Below are 23,722 nucleotides of genomic sequence, written 5' to 3'. Positions count from 1 at the left end.
GAATTAAATGTTCTTTTTGTGAAAAATGAGAACAAAGTCATATTCTTTGTCAAGAGAAATGTCTGAGGTCCTTTCTTTTCAAAGTGTCATTGCTACCAAGGCAGAGATGTATTGTTTATACTGTTTAAGTTTTTGTTTGTATTACATTTAGGCACTCAGAAAGTCACCAGTCACTGGAAATCCACAACACCTAGAGATAAGGCAGGCAGAATATTTTGGCATTAATTTATCAGATTCTGTGTTGATGTGTTATCTTTTCAATCTCAGGAGTACCTTAGTGACTAGATATGGTGCCAGGAAGAACAAAGGTTGAACTAGTGAAAGCAGGTGTGTAGTACAGACCTAAGGACAAGTTCATAGTTTCCTTTCCAATGTTATCTGTCATTGATTTCCTTCCTCTTAGTTTGGGGGGCTTATGGTGAAGGGTTTTAAAAAAATCATGGAAGTAAGATTTCACTGGGTTTTATTACATTATAGAATTGGTTTGGGCTTTTGACAAGATCTTTTTACATAATGTTTTAAAGCACTTAATATGAATTGGTCTCTCCTGGAATTGAAAAAATAGCTGTTGAAACTCAAAGTTTACATACAGTAATGTAAGGAGGCGTGTGAATGAACTGTGATTGAAGGCTGAAGAACTATAAGAACTATTAAAAACTTCTGTATATCATTTAATTTAGTATTACAGTGGTTATATTTTTTATTGTACAATTCCACTATTATGGAGCAAGTGACTTGTTTTTTGTTTGATGGGTTTTGGTTTGGTTTTTTTTTTTTTAATAATACCTGCTCAGAACCTTCAGGGCTGTCCCAGCCAGCAGCCAAACACCCACCCACCCAGCCCCTTGCTCACTCCTCTTTTTTGCAAATGCAAATAGGGGGGCAGTTCTTGGGGGGCAAATAAAAGGAAGGTGAGAACACTCATGGATCAAGATAGTGACAATTTAGCAGGGAAGGTAAAAGCTCTGTGTGCAAGCAGAGCAAAAAGAGGGCTTTATTCACTCCTTTCTATCAGCAGTTAGATGTCCAACTACTTCCTGGTAGTCAGGGCCTCAGCACATGTAATGGTTGCTTGCACAGGGAAATAAAACCACAAGCATTCACCCCTTCCTCCTCATCTCCCTGAGCATTTATTGCTCATACTCGGTGGTATGGGTCACCTGTCTTGACTCTATCAGCTCCTGACCTCAAGCCCAGTCCCAGCCTGTTTGAAATACCAAAGGAAGCATTCCAAGGAATGAAGCAATAGCCAAAACACACATGTGCTATCAGCACTGTTTTGGCCACAGGTATAAAGCACAGACATATATCTATGCCATATATCTTCATACTATGTATGAAGAAATTTTTTATTTCTGCACTTGATAGTAGTTTTTTGACACACCTTACAGCTTTTCTCTGCGTTTTCTTCCCAGCAGCCTCCCCAGGTCCCGCATCTGTTTCATGCACCATGTGTCCACTAAATGATCATGGTTAAATAACTAAAGTTGACAGTGATGGACTTCAGAGCTAAGACTGCATTCAGGCTTAAGCAGGACAGAGCTCGCATGGCTGAGTTTTTCTTTCAGGTTGTCTCCATCAGTTAAATTTTATTACTTTTGAAAGTTTATCTGTAGAATGAGGACTAAGAGACTTCTTTTTAGCAACAGAATGTTAGGTGCTAGAAGATTTGAATTTGTTGTGTGCAGTCTAAGAATTTGTGCTGGTTGTGTCCTTCACAAAGGCTTTATGTTACATCTTCTGCTTGAGGGCTTTAGCTCGTGTTGTTTAAGGTCCAAAATTAAGTCCTACCCTTGCACTGAGTGCACTGTGAAAGTCATAAAATTAAAAGTTTGTAGCTGAACAAGTTTTATTCTTTGTGAGATTGTCAGGCTTTTGAACAGTATAAAAGTGAGCTTTGTTGCTCTAAGCATGTCCTGCTTTTGCCTGAAGAACTGACATAAATAATACATCTAAAAATGCTCACAGTTTGTCATCTACAAACTTACATTAAGGAGGCAACCAACCCAGCACAATCAAATTAAATGGCATTGGTGTGCTTTGTGTGCTTCACTGTATTGGGTCTTTTGTCTTTGCCTGTTATGTTTCCTCATTAGAAAAGACTTCCAGTGTTCTTCTAAACTAGGACATAGGATGCTGCCCACATTAAGGAGATGAAAATTATTAGCTGACATCTAACAGTTTCCAAGACCTCACTTGATAGTCCTAGGATTATGAGGAGGCTGTTGTGTGAGACCTGTCCTCTACCTCAGTCTACTAGGATTATTTTTATAGTAATTCCATTTTTCCCCTCACTGTTCTACTAAATGCGAAGTACGAAGTAGTGTCTTTGCTTAATGTCAGTATAGATAATTAAAAATGAAACAATATTTAACTAATATGTTAACAGTAGTGGGCAGCGTTAGAAATCTGTTGAATTTTTCAGAAAGGGGATAGATATTCTAATATCAAACTATAGTACAATACTTTGCCACAGAAATAAATTGCAGTTTATTTTACACCATGTAGAACAGTAAGTCTGAAATAACCCTTCCTGGTGTTCTTTTTTTCTTGTGTATATTTTGAAATGTTCTTCACATGAAAGCCATGTGTTCTAGTTTTCTTTATGATTCAACAAATTTCCTAACGCTTTTATATCTTCTTGTTGTCAGTCTTGCAAGTATTTTTAGGATGTCAGCAGTGAAATTTTTTGAGGTGCTTTGTCCTCGGATGATTAATTATTTTGCATGTTGGCCATCATAGCCAGATCCAAGTATTCATTATGTCATATATCTGAGTTGGGTCAAATACAAGAAGTATAGGGCAGTGCATTCAATTCAGTAAATCCATGTATTGTGAGAATTTTAATGAATGTAGATGGCAATTTGTTGCACAAGCAATTAAGCTTTTTAGATAAAGTGTACCAGTGCTAAGCTAAATCCAAAGGTTCAGATTCATTTTAGACATGAGAAGATGATCATGCTTATGGTGAATTTTTTTTCTGGTATGTTTTGGAAAAATGTTAACCCTCAAACAAGAATCTTGCCTTCATCTAAGGATCACAAATCATATTTCATGGTAACATTGTCTTTGTTGAAAGGTAAGTAGTAACTGATAAAATTCAATTTTCTGTTGGTGTGTTGCACCAACATTTGTAGTTGCAGCCTGCTTTTTTAATCCAGGCAGAGAAATGTGAAATAGTAGATTATTTTTCTGTTTCAGTATCCTGCAAATCCAAAGAAAAGCTTTACACACTGATATATTTTTTTGGATGGTGGATTTTCATACTCAGTTTCTGAAAGGCTTTGTGAGATACTTCATTAGAAGAAAAATCTGCAGTATTTTTTTAAATATACAGTTACACTGTAGCAGAGAGAAAAGATTGAAATCTTCAAAGAGGTCATTATTGAGACCCCTCAAGGCTTTTGTAGGAAGGCTCATGAGAAAGGAAATGGAAAGGAAATTTAAAATGGCCTCACTGTCTTCTTAAAAAACATCTGGGGAAAATAAAGTAGGGTGCAATATCTTGCTTATTTAACACAGAAAATTTATGCCTTCCATAAAATAAAGTGTCAGTGTCTCATACCTGTTCAGGGAATGTAGTTTGCTCTGTATGAAATGAAGTGTTTACAGATATGTGTATGAAATTACTAATAATTACAGAAAGATGCATGCATGTAAAATTTTTCACTTATACTATGAAATAAAAAGTAAGCAATCATTACTGCTCTGTTTATCAGGCAGAAAAGATTTACATAACAGGAGCTTAATTTAAGTATTTGGAAAGTGGATTTATTCAGGTATCAGAATACTGACAGCTGACCCCTTTGAATCCATTCATCTTTAGCACTTTCACGTTGAGGCATCTAACAATTAAATTTGAGGAAAATAAGCTTTTGCTTATTTGCTTTTTGGATTACTTTGGATATAGCCAAATAAAATACCAAGGTAAGAATGTAGTGCTTGTTGCTGACTACTGCCGATACAGAAGCACAGTTTATAATAATATTTCTGATAAATTTTCTGATAAAGTAGCATAAAGATGTAGAATTGAGGAGAAGGATTAATCAAACTGAGCATCTATATATTATTTGTCAGAAAAAACAATATACACAACATTTGTGCTGCGTTTTGTTACTGCAGGTCCACCTGGATTATTTTTCTCAACAGCACAGGATCAAGTTTCAGTATCAGTTTCCAAGGGTTACACAAAAAGAAGAACAAAAGGGACTTTTTTTTTCTGTTGCTGCATGAGGACACCTGAAACACTTTTGTATTTTGGTTGTTTATTGTTATAATTTTGCATTGCAATGTCTACTACAGATGGATTACAAACTGCAAGTTTTACTGAGTCAGATAATTATGTTATCAAAATGGAGATAAAGATCCCTTTGTTGATGGCGCTTAGAGTCTTAACCTTAAATAATTTTTTACTTTTAAAAATGTCATTTACAACTTTGAGAAAATCTCCAGAAAAGCAGTGTAGCTTCTGTAGAAAATCAAACAGATTTGTACTTCCAGTAAGTTTGTAGTAATGGAAAATCTAATGTAATTTTCCTGATTTATTTTAGAAACAGATACCTGTGTATTTTGGTGATGTGTGTGTTTGCATTTTAAGGAAAAACTGTATGTGAATTTTTCAAGTCATTCCAAACTGCATAAGAAGTGAATTAAAACATTTGATTGTGATGAAGCTAGGATTATTCCATAGTCATTTTAGTAGGTATAAAGAATTAAGCAACAGTGATGCAATCTGATTACCTTCACCTAAGTTTCTCAGAGATACTCTTTTTTGAAACCCTTTGCTTGTCTTAATTTTCCTTCAGAGCAATTGAATGCTGTACTCCAAGCACTGTTTAGTGATGGAATCGATTTCAGTAATCAATATTTAAACCGGTTTTAGTAAACTTAGTCAACCCACTTTAAATAGGTGACCTGATTGTTCTAAGCAAGATGATCACCCAGTTGCTCCAGCCAGATAAGGAAACTTTTGAAAACTGGAACAGTCCTTTAATTGTCTAAATATAGCTTTAGGTTCCCAATTTTAGGACAACTTATTTTAAAGCGATTCATCTCACTAGGTGAATCTTTCTTTTTATGCGGTATCTTATGAACTATACCTCACTTGTGGAAACAGAGGATACTTGCAGATTCATAACTCTTGATTTTGGGGTGAATAGTAGGCTCAATCTGAGGCCCACAGGGGGCACGCAGCCCATACAGAAGGATGTCACATGCCACAGGTGTCCAGATGAAGGGTCAGAGTTGGTCGTACCATAATGCGCATCCTGTTGAATAAAGATAAAAGCAGAGTTAGTTTATCTGGGTTAAATACCTCCTTTGGTTATAGTTGTTATGAATCCTAACTAAATTATCTTCTATCTGATGAATAAAAGGCAGGAATTTTCTCACTTCTACCCCAGCTTGTGTTGGAAACATGTTATTATTGTATTCATAAAATTTGAGTGATCATGTAACCACCACAGCTGATGACTGAAAGGATGGTCATGGCTACATAGTAATAGTGAGGAATTTGTGTAAAAATTATTTGAAGACATTTTTGAAAAAGCCTGTTCTGAGAGTTCAGTTCAGCAAACTCATCTTTCCGTCCAAAACAGTAAGAAGTCTTCTGTAACTGTATCTAGCAGCCAAAAACTCAGTGTAACTCTCATTTTGTTGATTTTTTGCTCATTGCTAGCAGACAAATCTTTGTAGTTACTGTAGACTTTATGAGTAGAAAGAACTTTACCTTGAAGCTGGGAAATGCCAGGAGCATTGAGACTGGTAGGAAACTTAAAATCTGTACATTGATCTTACTGTTTTGGAAAGCAGTGTTCCACAAGTGGAGACCCACTGAGTATAAACAGTTTATAAATGCTGTTCAGAAAAGTAGCAAACCTCCACATCTGACCAACACTCTTGCATGTTGTCTCCTCCACTTTCTGCTGTATAGTGCTGAGGAAGAGACCTGTGTTAATGATAAGAGTAGGTATTCTTCACTAAGGGTCTGTTGTATGCTGCTACCTCAGATTGTGTCATGCATCACTGTAATTTGCCTTAAATTTATACCGAATGACAAGAAGCATTTCAGTTGCATTCTTTCCTGTACTATACTTATGCAAAGCTGCCAAAATGTAGCAGCACTGTTCAAGACATTCTTTTACAGACATACCGTTATGAGCGTTTTCCCTAAAAGTAATAGTGTATACATTCACACAAATCCTAGAAAAAGTATTTAGAAATATGCACTTGTCTGTTATTTCAGTGCTGCAAATCTTTTTGCTAAAATTTAAAAAAAAATGCTGGTTTTGCAGGTATAAAATTAATATTTAAGCCAAAATATTTTATTGATTATCCAGCCCACTGTGTATGTAAATTGACAGGACTTCATCTTTTTACCAGGAACAAGAACAACTACAAGTTTGTACTAGAGAGGAGTTGTACTCTCAGTGTACTGGAGAGGAGGACTTCAGGTGTAGATAGCAACTGTTTTGCTCTAACTAACAAAAAACAATTGTTCTGGCAGTTCATTTACTTCTTTAGGACTCTAATTTGACCTTCCAGTTCAAATATGTTTGTAAAACTGAGTAGAATGTTTAGCACTCATGATAGTGCCAATTCTGCATCCTTTCAGTTTCCAAAATGCAAAGGAGGTCTATAGTACCATAAGGAGGAAGAATAATTGCCTTTTCTTCCCTACAACTTCTGTAAAAAAATGAAGAAGTTGTTACAACAGATCCTTTTGTCTATCATTGAGACATCATACCAGGGCTCTAGGAAATTCAGAGAAGTTTCTGCAGGCCTCTGGGCCTGAATGAATTTTCCTTCTCTTTGTTTGAAATAGCGGTTACAATAAAGATGAATAATTGTTCATATTTGCTTTATTCTTAGATCTAGTCACACGAATAGCTGTGCCTGGATCTTTATTTTTGGTGGAAATCTTCATCTGCCACTTAGCTATAATGCTTACATCGTCTTCTTAAATGCCTGTATAAACCGTATACGTGTTGTATGAAATGCAAAATGAAAATGAAGATAAGCTTGTAACATGCTACTAATTTCTTATATACTAGTTAAGGATGATTATAAATATTAAAGTGTTTAGATGATTGTGGTACAAGAACTTTGAGTAATATTTTTTCCAGTGGCCTATCTCTCAATTCATCTTTATAATTGAATTATTTTAATAGGAATAAAACTTTGTTGTAAGTCTATGAAGTAGTTGCAGGGATCTTCAAGATATTTTCATAAAAGCTGTGTTTACAGGTGTTCCTTAACAATAAATATGATTCTTCCAAGAGAAATTTCCAAAAGGGTAATAATATGTAGAGCTGCTGGTTTAGATGTATATTTCAAAAGCCTAAAGGCTCATTTACTCAATAGAAGGAACTGCAGAGATTAAATAGATTGCATAACAAAAAATGCTTAAATAATTTCAAATCCATCATGATAAGAAACTGAAGTATATTATATAAGATGCTTGGAAAGAAAGGGGATAAGTGCATAATACCCATGTACAATATCTAGCACAAGAAACAATTCTGTCTGGCCTGTTTTAACTTGATTAAAACAATATGAATCAGCAATAAATTAGAATAGTTGTTTCTCTTTTTCTGTGATGTATGTACAGGAATAAAAAGAAAATATATTAGATCATTTCTTCCCCTTTGTTTGTTTTTTCTGAGGTTTTTTTTTTTTCCCCACTTCTTCACCGAATAAGCCTTTATCTCCTGACAAAGTAAAAATATTTCATTGAAACAAGTTGGTTAACTTGTTGTGTCTCGGGCCTTTTATACTCTTTTTCTTTTTTAAGACGCTCTAGTATATGTGTCCTATCAGTAGTTGCCTTTGAAGCCTTGGTCTACAATGCACTTAATCACACAAGATCATAGAATGCTTTGGGTTGGAAGGGACCTTAAAGATCATCTAGTTCCAACCCTTTTCCATGGACAGGGATGCCACTCAGTAGACTGGGTCACTCAGAGCTCCATCCAACCTGTGTTTGTGCTTGATGAACAATTCCAATGCCTAAGGCAACTTCTAAATGAAGCTGAATGAAAAAAAAAATATATAACCAAAGCAACCCAACATCCAAATAAATACCACTGTTAGCTTCTTAGCTCTAAAAAGAAATTTCTCTAGAAAAATAATGAAAAAAAAGTCTTTCAGTTGTTTCCCCTAGAGCACTTTACCAACCCCAAATGCAGAAGAGTGAGTCTGAATGAGCTAGCACTGCCCAAGAAGGCTACCCTGGGTGCATTAGGAATGGCATTGCCAGCAGGTGGAGGAAGGTGATCCTGCCCCTGTACTCAGCCCTGGTGAGACCTCACCTGGAGTGCTGTGTCCAGTTCTGGGCTTCTCAGGACGAGAGACATGGAGCTCCTGGAGTGGGTCCAGTGGAGGGTTAGAGAGATGATTAAAGAGCTGGAGCATCTCTTTTACACAGAAAGGCTGAGGAACTGGTCCTGCTCAGCCTCGAAGAGATGACTGAGGGGGTGCCTTATCAATGTACACAGGTGTCTGACAGGAGGGTGTCAATAGGATGGATCCAGGCTCTTCTCGGAGGTGCTGAACAATAGGACAAGAGGCAATGGGCAGAAACTAATGCACAGGAAGTTCCACCTGAACATGAGGAAGAACTTCTGTACTTTGTAGATAACTGTGCACTGGAACAGGTTGCCCAGAGAGTTGATAGAGTCTCCCTCACTGGAGATACTCAAGAACTGTCTGGACACAGTCCTGTGCCATGTGCTCTGGAATGACCCTGCTGGGGAAGGGAGGTTGATAGAAAAGAACCACTGTGGTCTCTCCCAACCTGACCCATCCTGTGGTTCTGTGATTTTGAATAGAGGACATGGCAATAGATAGCTCCACAGAGCTGCCTCAGCTGCTTGGCTCTGCTTTGAAGTTTTTGGCTTGCCTTTGGGTTTTTCTGAAATGTTGTATGGGGAGAAATTTAGAGTGAAGGGAGTTTAGACTCAATTATTGATTTGTAAAGATGTTTAAGCCATGGGCATTGATATCTCTACGCTATTATGATTTATATGTTTCAACCTTAGTTTTGCCAAACACCTCAAAATACGTCCTTTTGTATTCATTATACCAGTAAACTGAAACGGTGTTCACAGGCATACAAACTCTGGCATACCTTATGGCCTAATTTGGAAGAACTTCTGCTAGTATAGCTAGCAAAAATTTTTGGTAGGGTTTTTCTGCATTTTAATATTGGATTTTTTTTTCTGAGTTTACTTTTGAAATTCCATTAAAAATCACTAATTTATTTACAGAAATAAGGCTAGATAAATTCTGTTTGAAGCAACAGAGCACTTAAAGACTTCCCTATAACAATGACAGTCATTTCAGTCCCTGTACTCAATATACCTATCAATTTTAAGATATTTTCTGGAAGCAATGTACCTGATGTCATAACCCTTGTGCCAGGTTTTTTTGCAATTGACTGAGAGGCTCAAAAGCTCTTGTGGGACAATCTGATGTATGGATAGACATGGCACTCCTATAAGCTACTTTCTTGTTGGAAACCAGACTAAACCTACTAATATTTTTGTCCAGCAGCAACAAAGAAGCATTTATTTCTTTTTGTTCTGTTTTTGTACAAAACAGTATCGATACTCACGCTTTCTTACTTTTTCAGACCTGAGGTGTATGATTCTGATTCTGCATTATAACTGAAGAATAAAAAGTTTGGTTGAGAGTTGCAAATCATTCTAGAGGCAGTTTTCTTTGCAGGATAACCATATGAAATATAAAACTGATTTTTCCTCAGTCATCATTCCTTTCAGCTGTGGACATTTTTGAGCTTACAAAGCATTCTGAATAGGTCAGTTTAAAATGAAGGGTTTTGCAAGTTTTTTTTATTCATAATGGGGCATCGTTGTCAGATGTCCTATGTGCTTTATTTGATTTTACCACTGTTCTGATCATACTTCCAGGTTTTACTCTGAACTTCCTTTTACTGATAGCATTCTTACAAAATCTTTTCTTGTAAGTGTCTATAACCGCTAGGTCTAGGTCTTTCACATTATTACAGATAAATCATACATTAAATATAACGTTACTCAGTGGTGCATGTGTTCTTTCTGAATGTGGAACTCAATCAAATACTTCGTTGCAGTCCAGTAGCAGTGAGTTCTCACAAGCTCCAATATCTGTATTTAATGCCCTCATGCCACTTCTCAACCACCGCTGTGTTAGACTCCATGTTACTTAATATGTTTTGGAGGCTTCTCAAGCAGAAGTTGATCCACTGTTCCTCTCTTTTCTTTTCTTAATGTCCTTCAGATATCCAACCAGTGAAATATCAGGGGTTACTTTCAAATCCATATTAGCAGTTCCCAATCGACGTGCAAAGATGAAAGGCTCTTACCTTTCCTTCATTTCTTAGGAGGAATAGTTTTTCTTTCAAGGTTTTTATTGTATTATTTGGCAATCTTTTACTGTCCTTGATGTTTACATGTCCTTTCTCAATTTTGTTTGTTCTATAATCCTGTAAGAAAACCATTCTGGTTTATGCTTGTAAAGTTCTCATACACTAAAGCCGTGACTCTAGTAATGCATAGGCACCACATAATTGCAAACCAAAAAATAATGGTTGTTTAAATTATTGTGCATTATCTTCTTGCATAAAAAAGTTCCTCTGGTTTTAGCTTTGCAGTACTGAATAATACCATGTGCCTACATAGGTCTTTTGAAAAGGGTCATAAAGGCGTGGAAAAGACATCTCTTCCACTAAGAAAATTACTCTTAACTAGATATTGTTTGCACATTAGAATAGTTTTGATCTTTCTAATTGCAATTGGTTCTGAGATACCCCTGTCTGTTCATCTTACCATGATTACAAACCTGTCTCAGAACCAACCATTACCCTTGAGTCCTCAGCCGTTTTGCCTCTAGCTCTCTTATTTACTTAATTGCTTTATGTAAGACATTTATGTTGTTGTCAGCTCCTCTGTACCCATTTTCTTTCCAAACAGTGCTCTTCAAAACCAGTCAGCAAGAGCTTGCTCTTCCGCATATTTTGGTTTTGTGCTAGATTTTAATTATGATTTTGACCTTACATAGAATCAGAGAGTCATTTAGGTTGGAAAAGACCTTTAAGATCATCAAGTGCAAACACTAACCCAGCACTGGCAAGCTCATGTGGCGGGGTTGGAGGGGACTGTTATTTTCACAATGTATTAGTGTTTCCTAATTTCTGCTGAAGTCATCTGTCCTGTAATTACCTGAGATTACTTTCCTCACTTTCTCCGCCAAATTATTTTCCCCTTTTTTTACAAAGAAATGGTATTATGAAGCTTCCTTCATTCTAAAATTACTTAGCTGTAATCAATTCTGTTACCCTTTGCCATTCTGTTCTGGTGAGAGTTTTCTCTGCTGTAAGTGCAGAGACAGTCTGAGTTAAACAGTTTTACTGAGAGCTGTAATACTCTAGTATTTAACGTTGCTCTAACAGCATTTCCTACAGCATGGAGCTGGAAGTAATGGTCCCAAGCTGTTGCTGTCTGTGACTAGCTTCTGTGGATGTTAGTCCAGCCAGATCTATGCTGCCTGCTTATCAGTACAACCTACTTGCCTCTGTAGTAAATTTCCGTACACACTGAAGTTTTCTGGGACCCTGTCAAGTGGAGAAAATCAAGCTGGAGTGGTAAGTTCTAAGGTTAGAGACACACAGTTACTGACATTCATGGTTGTACAAGAGCTTGTATTTGGACACAGTGCTAAACCCAAACTATCTCCGTGCATTTTTGGCACAGCAGGTCAGAATTTACAAGCCCTCTTGGCACGTAATATCCTGGAAAGTGCAATGCAAAGGCTGACACAGAATGAAAGGACAAGTGTTTATCCAGAACTGATAAATCCTGGCTAAATACTTACGCTCTGTGTTTTTAGTGCATTTCACAGTAGCCATACTGTTAAGGACTTAATCATTATTTGCAGAGTTCAGTATCTCCCACAGAGAGAGATACTCTTTGGGAGTAATGAGAGACACAGAAATCCAAACCAGTAAGCCATAAATGTAATCTTCTCTGAAACACCTAGAGATTCCCATATCTACAGTAACCACAATATTACCAATATTAACAATTGTCATTAACTTTTAGTACCAGTGTCAGGCAGTAGTGGTCTGTGATGGCCTATGAGTGTCAAAAGTGGCCTCTGTAATATGTAGTGTTGTGGGTTGACCCTGGCTGGACTCCAGGCACCCACCAAAGCTTCTCTATCCCTTCCCACCCCAGCTGGACAGGGGATGCAAGTATTGGGAGTTTAGAGTAAGGTAACGCGGTGCAGTGGTCGGTGGAGAGGTCACCATGTTTTCCCAAAAGCATTCCTGGGAAGGGATCGCTCCAGCAGTGCCATGTAGCACGCCAGCAGGCTAACTTTCACACCTGTGCCAATAGAGGCATGAAAGCACACACACTCAGGCTGGATAGCTCATGCGTTACCAGAGGCAAAGAGTCAGGAGGGGTTCCTTGTATAGAGTCCCACAGACAGAGGTTCACAGCAGCCACACTGTTAAGGGATCCAGTGACAAAGAGCCCAGAACAATGCAGGGTCCAGGGTTTTATGCAGGAGCAGGGCAAGCATTAGGGATTAGTGATATGAGGGCATGAGAGCACTACAAAGGCGGGCTAGGGAATGGGAGCCAATGGGGAAGCTCTGGGGGAGTGGCGAGGGGCAAGGGCCAATGGGGGGAACCTGGAGTGGAGAACTTACTGCATTACAACCTTTTAAGAGGTAAAAGGTGTGTATGGTCAACCAGCCAACCACACAGACCAAATCTGCATAGAACCACAAAGCCTGATGGGGGAGGCTTTCTTTCCCACTCTGAGCCTGGGGGTGATGTTAAACTATTGAGCTGGCCCACCAACGGGCCTCTCCTGCTCCGGAGCTCTTTGGCCCCTTGGCCTCCACTGCCGCTGGCTCAGCCACTGCAAAAATAAGGGGCATGAGAGAAGAGTTTTGACACTCAGCAGTGTCTGATATGCTTCTGTCTTTGTTTTTCCTGGTGGGTCTCTTGGATATTGGACTGTAATGGGTTCTGTGAGCTGTGAAAGAGAAAACCAGAAACAAAGAAGATGGATAGAGGCGGTAGAGCATGGTAAATTTCTCCTGACCGGTTCCCATAATTTTTTTTTTCTTTAAGCCAATATCCTCATTCTAATCAGGATAGTGTTAACTTTTGCAGCAGCCAGGAGGGAACATGGCTAGGACCTGGAAGATTGTTCTATTCTACCTCAGGTCATTGCTGGGGTCAGGGGAAGGGAGAGAAGGGCTTCCTTCCAGTTGAGTAAGCATGGTGCCAGTTCTGAGCCAGAGGGAGCAGTGGGGTATTATCTATTCTCAGGAGTTTCCATAGTGAGCAATAATGGGGTTTTTTCTTATACTTTCTGCCATTAGTGTTGTTGCTGTTACTGTTAATTTTCTCATCTCATTGCCGTTCCCAGTAAATTGTTCTTATCTCAGCCTGTGATCTTTACCTTTTGTGCTTCCAATTCTCCTCTCCAGCCCTCTGCAGAGGGGAGGGGGAGCAAGTGAGTGGCACATGTTTTGGAGAGTCTCAGTGGGAGCACTAAATTGAGGAGTACCATTCGTTAATCACGACAGTCAAAAACCCTGGGTGCTATTAATACCAGATTTTTCAGATTACTTGGAAAGGTTTAGTCATCTTACAAGAGCAAAGCAGGAACATGGCAATATACACAAGTTGTTACATTCATATGGGATATGCACCATTTGTGAAGTCCAACTATGTCTTCCTACAAATATATGAGTGCAAGTAAATTTGAAGCATATGTGCTGACCAAAGCAAGCAGTCACCAAAGATGTTAGAAGTTCCTAGGCTTTCTACTCTAATGTTTATATTGTGCTTTGTAGGAATAAAGTTGCAGCTTGTTTCGAACTCATTCTTTTTGGAACATGGCCTTCACAAATTACTGTTCAAAAGCAGAAAAATCCACAGTTTTATTTTTAGAGATTTTTATTTTGTTTTGCCTTTCTTGGCAAAGTAAAGGTATTTTCACACCTGAAGGATGGGATGCTATCCAGAGGGATGTGGACAAGCTCAAGAAGTGGGTATACAGGAATCTCATGAGGTTTAATAAGACCAAGTGAAATACACTACACCTGGTTGGAGCAAGCCCTGATATCAGTACAGGCTGAAGCATGAAGGGATCAAGAGCAGCCCTGAGAGAAGGATTTGGGGGTGCTGGTGGGTGAGAGGCTGGACGTGACCCAGCCATGGGCACTCACAGCCCAGAGAGCCAAACGTGTCCTGGGCTGCATCCAAAGCAGCGCGGCCAGCAGGGCCAGGGAGGGGATTCTGCCCCTCTGCTCTGCTCTGCTGAGACCCCACCTGCAGTGCTGCATCCAACTCTGGGGTCCCAGCACGGGAAGGACATGGACCTATTAGAGCAGGTTCAGACAAGCCAGAAAAATAATCAGAGGGATGGAGCACCTCTCTAACAAGGAAAGACTGAGAATTTGGTTTGTACAAACTGGAAAAGAGAAGCCTTAAGGGTGACCTAATTGTAGTCTTCCAGTACTTGAAAGGGCTACAAGAAAGATGGAGAGAGGCTATTTACAAGGGCATGTAAAGGGGGAATGACTTCAAACATCAAGAAGATAAGTTTAGATTAGCTATTAGGGAAAAATTCTTCACTGTGAGGATGGTGAGGCACTGGAACAGGTTGCCCAGAGAAGCTGTAGATGCACCATTATAGGAAGTATTCAAGGCCAGGTTGGATGGAGCTCTGATCAGCCTGGTCTAGTGAAAGGTGTCCTGCACATGGCAGGAGGGTAGGAACTAGATGATCTTTAAGGTCCCGTTTAACCCAAACCATTCTGTGTTTCCACGATTTTTGTAATGCAGCTACATATAAATTGTTGAAATTCATTTTAAAAGAAGAAATCTGATGATAATACAGTTGTACTCAGCCTTTTTGGTTTTATGACTTCCTTTTTTTACTGTCTTGTGATTTTTCTTCTTTCCCACAGAGAACTTTTTCTGACATTCCTGTTGTATGTGTCATCATCTTGTTAAAAGTAACCTGTATTAAATTTAAGAGTATCACCGGTGTGTACCATCTTCTTAAGCACTACTTAAAGTGACCTTCTGAACAATTGCTTTATCAAAACCAGTTATGACCTGAATGTGAAAATATGTTCTCTTTTTCTTCTTGCAGCCTGCAAATGATAACCTGCAGACAGATGATGAACATGGACTCAGAGGAGATAAAGAAAGCTATCTCTGTGCTGTGTGTCTGGATGTTTATTTCAATCCTTACATGTGCTATCCATGCCACCATATCTTTTGTGAACCTTGCTTAAGGATGCTTGCCAAAGACAATCCAACCAGCACTCCATGTCCACTGTGTCGCAGTACAATTGCCAGAGTATTTTTCCAAACAGGTAAAAATGAAAGTTTTTTACACATAGAAAAATACTGGTAATTTTCCTTCCTGTATGCATGCAGAGCAAATTCTGGTAATGTTAATCCACTGCAAGGTTTTCTTTCCATGTAACTCCTCCTAGGACCATTCCATGCAGGCTCTCTTCAGTGTCAAAAAGTTATTCAGGCACTGTACTTCTAAACTTTTTATTTTAGAAGTGAGATTCTGATATTTTTTATTTCTTTGGTTTCTTCTTCCTAAATAATAACAGGCTCCAAACATAATAAACATTTTTCAAACTATCGTACTGGGAAAATGTTTTTAAAATTGCTAGCTTAATGGCACACCAAAAAATGCTCTTTTCATTTATGACATTAAATTTGGACACAAGTGAAAATAAAGGCTGGCAGAACTCTTGGTAATTTTCTTAAATCTCCCATCCTGGCCTCTTATACCCTCATTTCTAGTGTTCCTTAACCTTAACAGTAGGAAAATATGGTGGGTAGGGGGTGTTTGATGTCATATTGGGTATAGAAATAGAAGAGGGTAAGTAGTCCTGCAGATAGAATATCTGGAACAGCATGAGTCAGTCTTTTATGTCCAAAGCTTATATGGTCGATTCAAGTACCATTGATAAAATTGCACTGTGGCATCTGGAGTTAGGTCATTTACAGCACTTAAAACTGTGCATAGACAGATCACAAAGTAATGGAATGACTCAGCCATGCAGAAGTGTTTGTTTCATTTTAGATGCTACAGAGATCTTGCAGTGATCCTCTTTAAGCTATTGTAAGTGCTGTGATGACAGGTTAGGGATGCAGACTGAAGTAGGATTTCACATTGATCAGCAGAGCTGCCCACCTTCTGTTTCTGGTTGTGCACAGACTCTGCCTTTGTACAGGCATAACTTTGTATGATTTGATGGCGGGTCAGTTTGAGGAACTGACTGGGGTAAATAAGAACTGATTTGGGTGGGAAGGAGGCATTTTTCACACGAACCTGTTGCCCCAGGATGATTCACTGAGCAGCTGCTGGTGGTCAGGGATAGAGACTGGCTATCCCTGCATTGACTGCACTGCAGCAGAGGAAATGGATGGAAAGCTGCAGCCTGAGCACTCTCAACCACCTGCCTGTCTGGTGTATAGAGATTTCAAGCTGTTCTCATTTCATTTCCCTAATGTTTGATGCTCCCTTAAATTTGATGTACCGATGAAGTGTGTTTCACTGATAGAGAGTTAGCTTTTTCTAGGGCTATTTAAATTTTTAAAAAGCTATTTAGCAGATTTGCTGGAGAAAAATACTACTGGTAGAGCACAAAGGGAGAATAAAGATGCTTCCTAAAATGTATTTGCAAAACTTTTCAACACATTACAGTCATCTAAGTGAGATTACTACCAGGATTATTTGTAGCCTTTAAGTACTTAACATACAATGTGTAAAAATGCCTGGTGGGAGGGAGTGAAGAAGAAGGAGCCAGATTCTTCTGAGTGGTCCTCACTTCAAGCACAAGAGGCATTGGGCACAAACTGAAACACATGAGATCCCATCTGTACACAAGAAAACACTTTCTTTCATGGGAGGGTGGTCAAACAGGCTGGTCAGAGAGGCTGTGGAGTACCCATCAAAACCCAGCTGGACCTGGTTCTGGGCACCTGCGTAGCTAACCCTGCTTGAGCAGGTTGGACTAGTTGTTCTCAAGACATCCCATTCAACCTCACCCACTCTGTTAAAATATTAAATAGGTGTGTAGCTTTTTTGAGGAAAAGGATTTATGTGACTAAGGAGGAAATACAGTGTCTTAGATATGTAAACAGAGTCTACTATAAATAGAGAACCATAACAATGTATAAGATATTTAGTATTAACAACTTCAGATGAGAGAAATCAACAGCTATTTGTATATTGCCGTGCAGTGTATAGCAATATATGCTTGACTTAGCAATATATTTAAAAATAGCTATGCTAATTTAGCTTTGTTTTATTATCTATATTTAGAAAAATATTTTGAAATTTTCCAGTGTGTAACATACTGAGCAGCTTTTAAATTAACCAAGTGGTATTGATGATGATACCATATCCTTAGAGAAATTAGTAAAATCAGCACATTAAGAGGAGTGATGGTGCCAGAGCAATGTAAAGTATAGTAATTTTTTTTTCACTCAGAAGATTTATTAAGCCTTTTTAAAGTTATGATAAAGTCACTGCTACTATAGGTTTGTGCAAGCAGCAAAGCAAAGTTGCTAGTACTCTTTACATACTTCTCTAATGCTGCAGCTGGGATGTCTTATTTCCCTCATTAATTTATTTTGGATGCATTCTGCAGCTTTCCATTTGTGTATGTGCATTTATTTTACAAAGATATATCAAAAAGAAAAACAATTAAGGATCTATTCAGAAGTTCACTTCTTAGCTTGTACAGTTTTGCAGACTGAACATAACTGCAACAGAAGGATGCATGTAACATTGAAAAAAAAAAAGGCTAACAGGTTGATTATCCATCAGTTATGGAGAAAAACAATGTTTAACTGGGAGCTACAAAGCCAGATTTGACTCATGAGGGTACTTCCTCTGGCTGGTTGCCTTGATCAACTGGGCCTTTTTTACAGAATCCCTTAAGCTTGAGTTCCAATCCAGATAGGTTGCTCTGATGGTGTTTACCATGCATTCCCATCTTTCTTAAATGCCTTCTTAGAAGCCCTTCTCCCATCAGGATAAACTCACATCTGATCAGATGATAGGGTGCCCAGGATACACCTGAAACATCAGCTTTTGAGCTGATTGCACCAAGTAACTTCCAAATTACCAAGTATCTTTTAAATGCTTCACTTACCAGGAAAGAGTGATCTTCTACACTTTCATTCATACAAAGTTTCATTTATGTTGTTTCCAAGAAGGGCAGATCTGACACTCATGTACAATAAATCCAGCACTTCGGAGGAATGCAGATTCAGGGTAGTGGTTGTGCAAGGGAGGTCCAGGCACATGGCGGGGAAGGGGTCATGTACGTACAGAAAGATGGGTGACCTGGCCAGCCTGAGGGGATCTTTCAGTGAAAGCCTAGCCAAGCAGCTTTCTAGAAACCCGTAGGACTTGTCAGCACTCCCTTTTCTGAAAAGAGGTTTCAGTATTTAAATTTGGACAATAAAATTGAAAGAACTGTGTTGATTTCTATGGTCTGTAGCAGGAAATTAAAATGTTCTCTGTCTATGCTGTGAGAGGCAAGCAGAGTCTCATCAGAAGCCTGAATCTGAATAGTACTTAATCCAAATATGTTCAGTAGCATATAAAGCTCTTCCCATAAAAATTTTAAAAACACTACTGAAAAATACAGAGTTTGTACATTTTACATTTAGGAGAGAAAATGGCCTTTCCTGCTTTAGTGACAGCAGTTTATATGTGCAGTAGCTCTATTTTCACATAATGAGACAGAAGATTTGAAGATTTCTGTGTTCTTCATGTATTGTGTAGCCTCATTCCACCTGCATTGTGACATGGTGAAATAAAGGATAATTTTAGAGTAAGACCAGCATAGAGTTTTTACTTCAAATCTGCTGTCTTCCCCTTACACAGAAAAAGCTACTGGAACCAAAGGTATTTGGAATTTTTTTCTTCTTTTTGGATCCTGCTCACAAAAAGCTTAGCTTTCTTAAATTTGCCAGAGAAAAAGATTTTATCCTTTCATAAAATAGTGATTATAAGAAAAGTATGTACCATTACAGTGGGCCACATAAAGTAATTAAACACAAGCCTTCTCAAAAAACCCGGGAATGTCTTTTCTTTTTTGAAGGTGCAGAAAGAATTTGGTAGCAGCTGCTGTTGGTATTTATCTGGAGCCTTCTTGGTTTGGAGACACGAATTGGGCAGGAGTTTCATGGGCAGGGGTTGAAGTTTTTCCTGTTAACTACTAGCTTAGCAGCCCTGTTTGTTATCAGCAGATCAATTCCATGGTAGGAAAATATTGTTGATTTTAAATTGTTTTCCATTGCACTGCTATGGATAGATTAGTTTGGCAGTTTTGGGTTGCAATCATGAAGGTATTTCCCCAAATTATGCCCTGAGAAAATGTTGATTTATTGAGATTAGTACATAATGCCAACTCCTCCAATGTGTCATGAATCATCCTACAAATGTTTTCTCAGTTCCTGTTAATCCAAAGTATTTTTAAAAATCTCAAAAAAATTTCAGACTCTTCCCCTTTCTTTGCATTACTGACTATTACTGAGTGGGGGTGTTAAACAAAAAGCAATATGAACTGAGAATTCATACCAGTCACTTTTATGGATATAATTTTTATTCATAGAGGTCATCATAGTTTTATAAGTTAAATAGCTTGATTTCTTAAATATATCATTTTGCCAGAAATTGACATCAGCTTTTCTAATTTTTTTTCCAAAGAAACAGAATGTTTAAGACTTGCTCTTGCTATACATGGAAATGCTTGGGTAAATGTCATTTTAAAAGAAAATTAGATGTTATAATCAGAAAAAGGATTACACAGTAGATATGGCATTTTTATTTTGTATAAATTTATGCAAATTATCACTTTATTTAGAGCATTGATGTATGCATTCTTTCCTCTTAATTATTGTAGATCTGAATAACTCTACCAGATCTTTTTTCCCTATGGAATATTTGAATCTAAAGGAAAGCTTTCAAAACTCCAGTTCTGCTAAATGGCCTCTACCAAGCTGCAAGAAAGCATTCAGAGTTTTTGAAGGTAAGATTTTTAATTTTTTTCCTAAATATCATTCATTCTCAAGTGTAATATTTGGAAATAAGACTCTGAGAAATACATGCCATTGGCAAATGGATGATTCTTAAAGTAGAGCTGAGTTTAACTCTCCTGGGTGATTCATACACAGGGCTCTGAATCTAAAGATAAACTACAAACTGTAAAAAGACAACTGTGTGTGTACATTTTAATTTATTTTTGAATCTTTAATTCTGTGCACATTATCAGGATAATTGTATGTAGCTTCCTCCTTAGAAAAATTTCTGTCTGCATAGTGGAATAAAGAAAATTATTCTAGGAAAAAAGTTCCTAGTTCTGAGTGTGGTCAATAAAGACCTCTCAAAAAAAATCAGTCTTTTATGAAAGAAGTCATATAAAAAGTTTCAAATAATATAAATTATTTTAAATATTTCCATACTGCTTGTTAAATACATATGAAATGGAGTAATGGGTATGGGTGTTTTAGTTTAATTTTCTCTTTTTTGTATGAAGAAATCTTAATCGTCTTATTGCTACTTTAACACTTAAACATTTTCGTGATAATCTGATTGTTAACTAAACAGCATTTAAGTTAGACCACTTAAATGCAGGATTCATTGTTTACCCATATTTCCCTGTTTTCAGTCTAATGGCCTTTCTTCACCAGGCCTCATGTACATTTACTTACATAGTTTATTGTATATACTTTTTATAGTGCTGAGTCTGGCTAGCAGATACACTTTTTCTGTTTGTAAGAATAGATTGCTTTTAAAAGTATGTGGAAAAAATAAAATGGGACATCCATTTTATATTCATTTTATAAGTCTACCCAGGCCTTTGTAAAGGTGAAATTTGGTAAATTCTGGTACTCCACTTATAAAACTATGTCATGTAAGGTCAAGATTTGATACTGAGAGTATCAAGACATGTTCGTGGCTATGAAAAATAGCAAAGCTGAGAAGTTTGAGGTCTGGTAGAGTCTTTGGTATTACTCAGAGAGGAAGGTGTTGGCAGGACAAACTAAGATGACTGTTTATTTTCTCTAACAGGAGTTAATGTAGTATGGGTGTTAATGCTGGCTTATTGGTTTATTTTAATATATATTATGTATGTGACATAGTTCCTTTATGTTCTGTAGTATTATATAAATTATGCCTTTCATAAATATGAAGGGCCACAATGCTAAGCATTGTACAAAGCATAAATAATTAGAAATAAAAGAAGGACCTGGAGAGGTCATACAGTTTCACTATTGTGGTACCTAAAAATTTGGCATATTGTTCAACAAAGGTAATTTCAAATGCTGAAATTACGTGTTTCCACAGGGTAGCCTAGAAGTCCCACACTAAATGGAAGCATGATTAGACCTACTTAATAGGACACCCAAACCACAAAGCTGCCTGAAACTTTGTTTTTGCATTCCTAATAAAAGTGTTGCTGCCATGTCTCTCTCTTCTGACTTTCTATATCAATAGAAACTACTCCAGGTTTGTGTGCATTCAACAAGCAAAGATATAGTACTTCTTCCTGGACTGCTTATTTGGGCTCATATCTAAATCGTGCTTGGCAGCACCTAAAGTTCCGTATTTTGTTTTCATAATTGCTTGTGTTCTCTGCCTCAGGAGGCTCCTAGGGACTTAAAAGGCATAAAAGACTGAGAATAGTGGCAGTAAAAGTCTTCTGACACTGTATTAGATTCCATTGCAAATGCAAAACCCTGATACCACTGAGAGCTGAAGGGGTAAAGTGAATACTTAGATTAATTTTTTTTTTTTAATTCAGAAGGTAATAGCCTAATAAGATATTAGAATTTCAGAAGTCAAAAATAAGGAATGGGAAGAGGAATATGGTGGGTACATGAGTAGAGTGACTGGAGTGAAACAGGATATGATTACAGTGCTAGAAAGCAGTGAAATCTTGCAAATTTGAATGTGAAAATAACCACCTTTGTATAAGAGTGCATTGTCAAATACTGCAATACAATACTGCATTTTCAAAGAAAAAATTCTGTAGCCATGTTAGAAATGCATATGCTCTTTCACCTTCATATCCAGCAGGTCCAGTGTTCACTGAGACTCTAGAAGCTTTTCTTGTATGATTCCAGCTTTCATTGTGACAAAACCTCTTCCACAATATCGTTTTAATGCTACAGATATAAAAATAGTAAACCTTGAACAGTAAATCGCTCTTTAGAGATGCTAGATAAGATCAGACCTCAGAACTAGATCAGGATATGAGGAGAGAAAGATGGCTGTTAGGAAGTCTAGATCATATACAAGATTTATCAGTGTAACTAATTTAGACTTTCTGAACATTGCAGGGCTGCTAGATAAAATCAAGCACTTTCTCTTCTTCCTTACTTTTTTTCCTGAACTGATTCACTAAGCCAAATATAGTTGGTAATCTACATGTAAGTCTTCTTTCATATCAGATTTTCCATGAGGAATGTAGAATTATCTTTAACTAATCATACAACCAACCATAACTTTTGAGTTCTTATACAAAATGAAAAAACCTCAGCACTGCAAGCACTTTTGGGCTTTAAGCTGATGAAAATTCCTCCAGAGTAGTTTGCCCTTGTATTGTACTGTATTTTTTTCCAATAAAATAATCGACAGAGTTCCCATTTGTTTCATAAACATTGCTTATAGTATCACTCGCTATATGGTATGCTCTGTTTGGTCAAGGATAGGTTAATGATAAAATGGAAATGCTATTCAAGAAGGAAACCAATTCTTCTTTTCCTATTCAGATTTTTAATACATGGAAAAGTTAACAAGCTAATTTTAAATATTTCTCTAAAATGTCTTCTGTTTCATATGAGATAAACAAAAATTATATTATTTATTCTTTTGAGTTGTGGCAACTTCAAAAAAATGTAATTGCACAGTAGAAATAACATGTCAATTAGTGGTTTCCTTAAATAGATTTTAAAACCGATAAATAGTGTAGTTTGAACAGGAGAGTTAAATAGCAAAACTTAATTGGATCCTATTATCATATATTCATAGTTTAATAACAGGTGGCCTTTATATGCCATTAAAGTGGAATTGCATTCTGTAAGCACTGTACAGTCACAGAAAGTTCACCAACTAAGGGTAAGTCTCCAAAAGTAATTTGATACAGAAATGTGAGCTAAAAGAAGTGATTAGGATAATTTAAATTGCAAATATGATAGTTAATTTGACAGTGACTTTTGTGTAATCAAGTGCGGAAATTAAAAATGACTGAGACAGTGCACTGGGCCTAAAAGTGTTATTTCAAAAGTTTTTGCATAAATCTGAGATAGAAATGCATTGAAGAGATAGAGGATAAAGTGATGGTAGCATTGTAGATGGGTGCTGGCTGCCTGCATATAGAGTAAGGTTGTAGAGATGGCTCCAGAAAAGTAGAGGTGGGTGTTCAGAGCAGGAGAAGGGGATTATGAAACCTCTGAGTTACAACCCTTGGTGACTGTTTGAAATCATAATTATTCCTAGGCTAATAGGAAATTCCCTCCAAGTGTTACTTTTGCTAACGTTTTTATTTAAAATACGGCAGTTAAATTGAAAGTCTAGTTAAAAATAGAATATTTATTTCTATCTTTTCAAATGTTTACTCTAGAAAACATTCCTCCAGTGTTGCA

General features: G+C 37.4%; 1 protein-coding gene across 1 annotated transcript in view; it reads left to right on the top strand.

Annotated features, from left to right (window-relative positions):
* Window positions 1–23,722, top strand: part of RNF180 (ring finger protein 180) — a 71,144-nt gene that overhangs the window by 34,080 nt on the left and 13,342 nt on the right. Inside the window, 2 exon segments of the mRNA XM_032095227.1 lie at window positions 15,180–15,405; window positions 19,978–20,103. Coding sequence (XP_031951118.1) covers window positions 15,180–15,405; window positions 19,978–20,103 — 352 coding nt within the window.

This window comes from Corvus moneduloides, chromosome Z (assembly GCF_009650955.1).
Source record: "Corvus moneduloides isolate bCorMon1 chromosome Z, bCorMon1.pri, whole genome shotgun sequence".
NCBI lineage: Eukaryota > Metazoa > Chordata > Aves > Passeriformes > Corvidae > Corvus > Corvus moneduloides.
The sequence above is the reverse complement of the archived record's forward strand: the minus strand, read 5'-3'. Positions and strand labels throughout refer to the sequence as shown.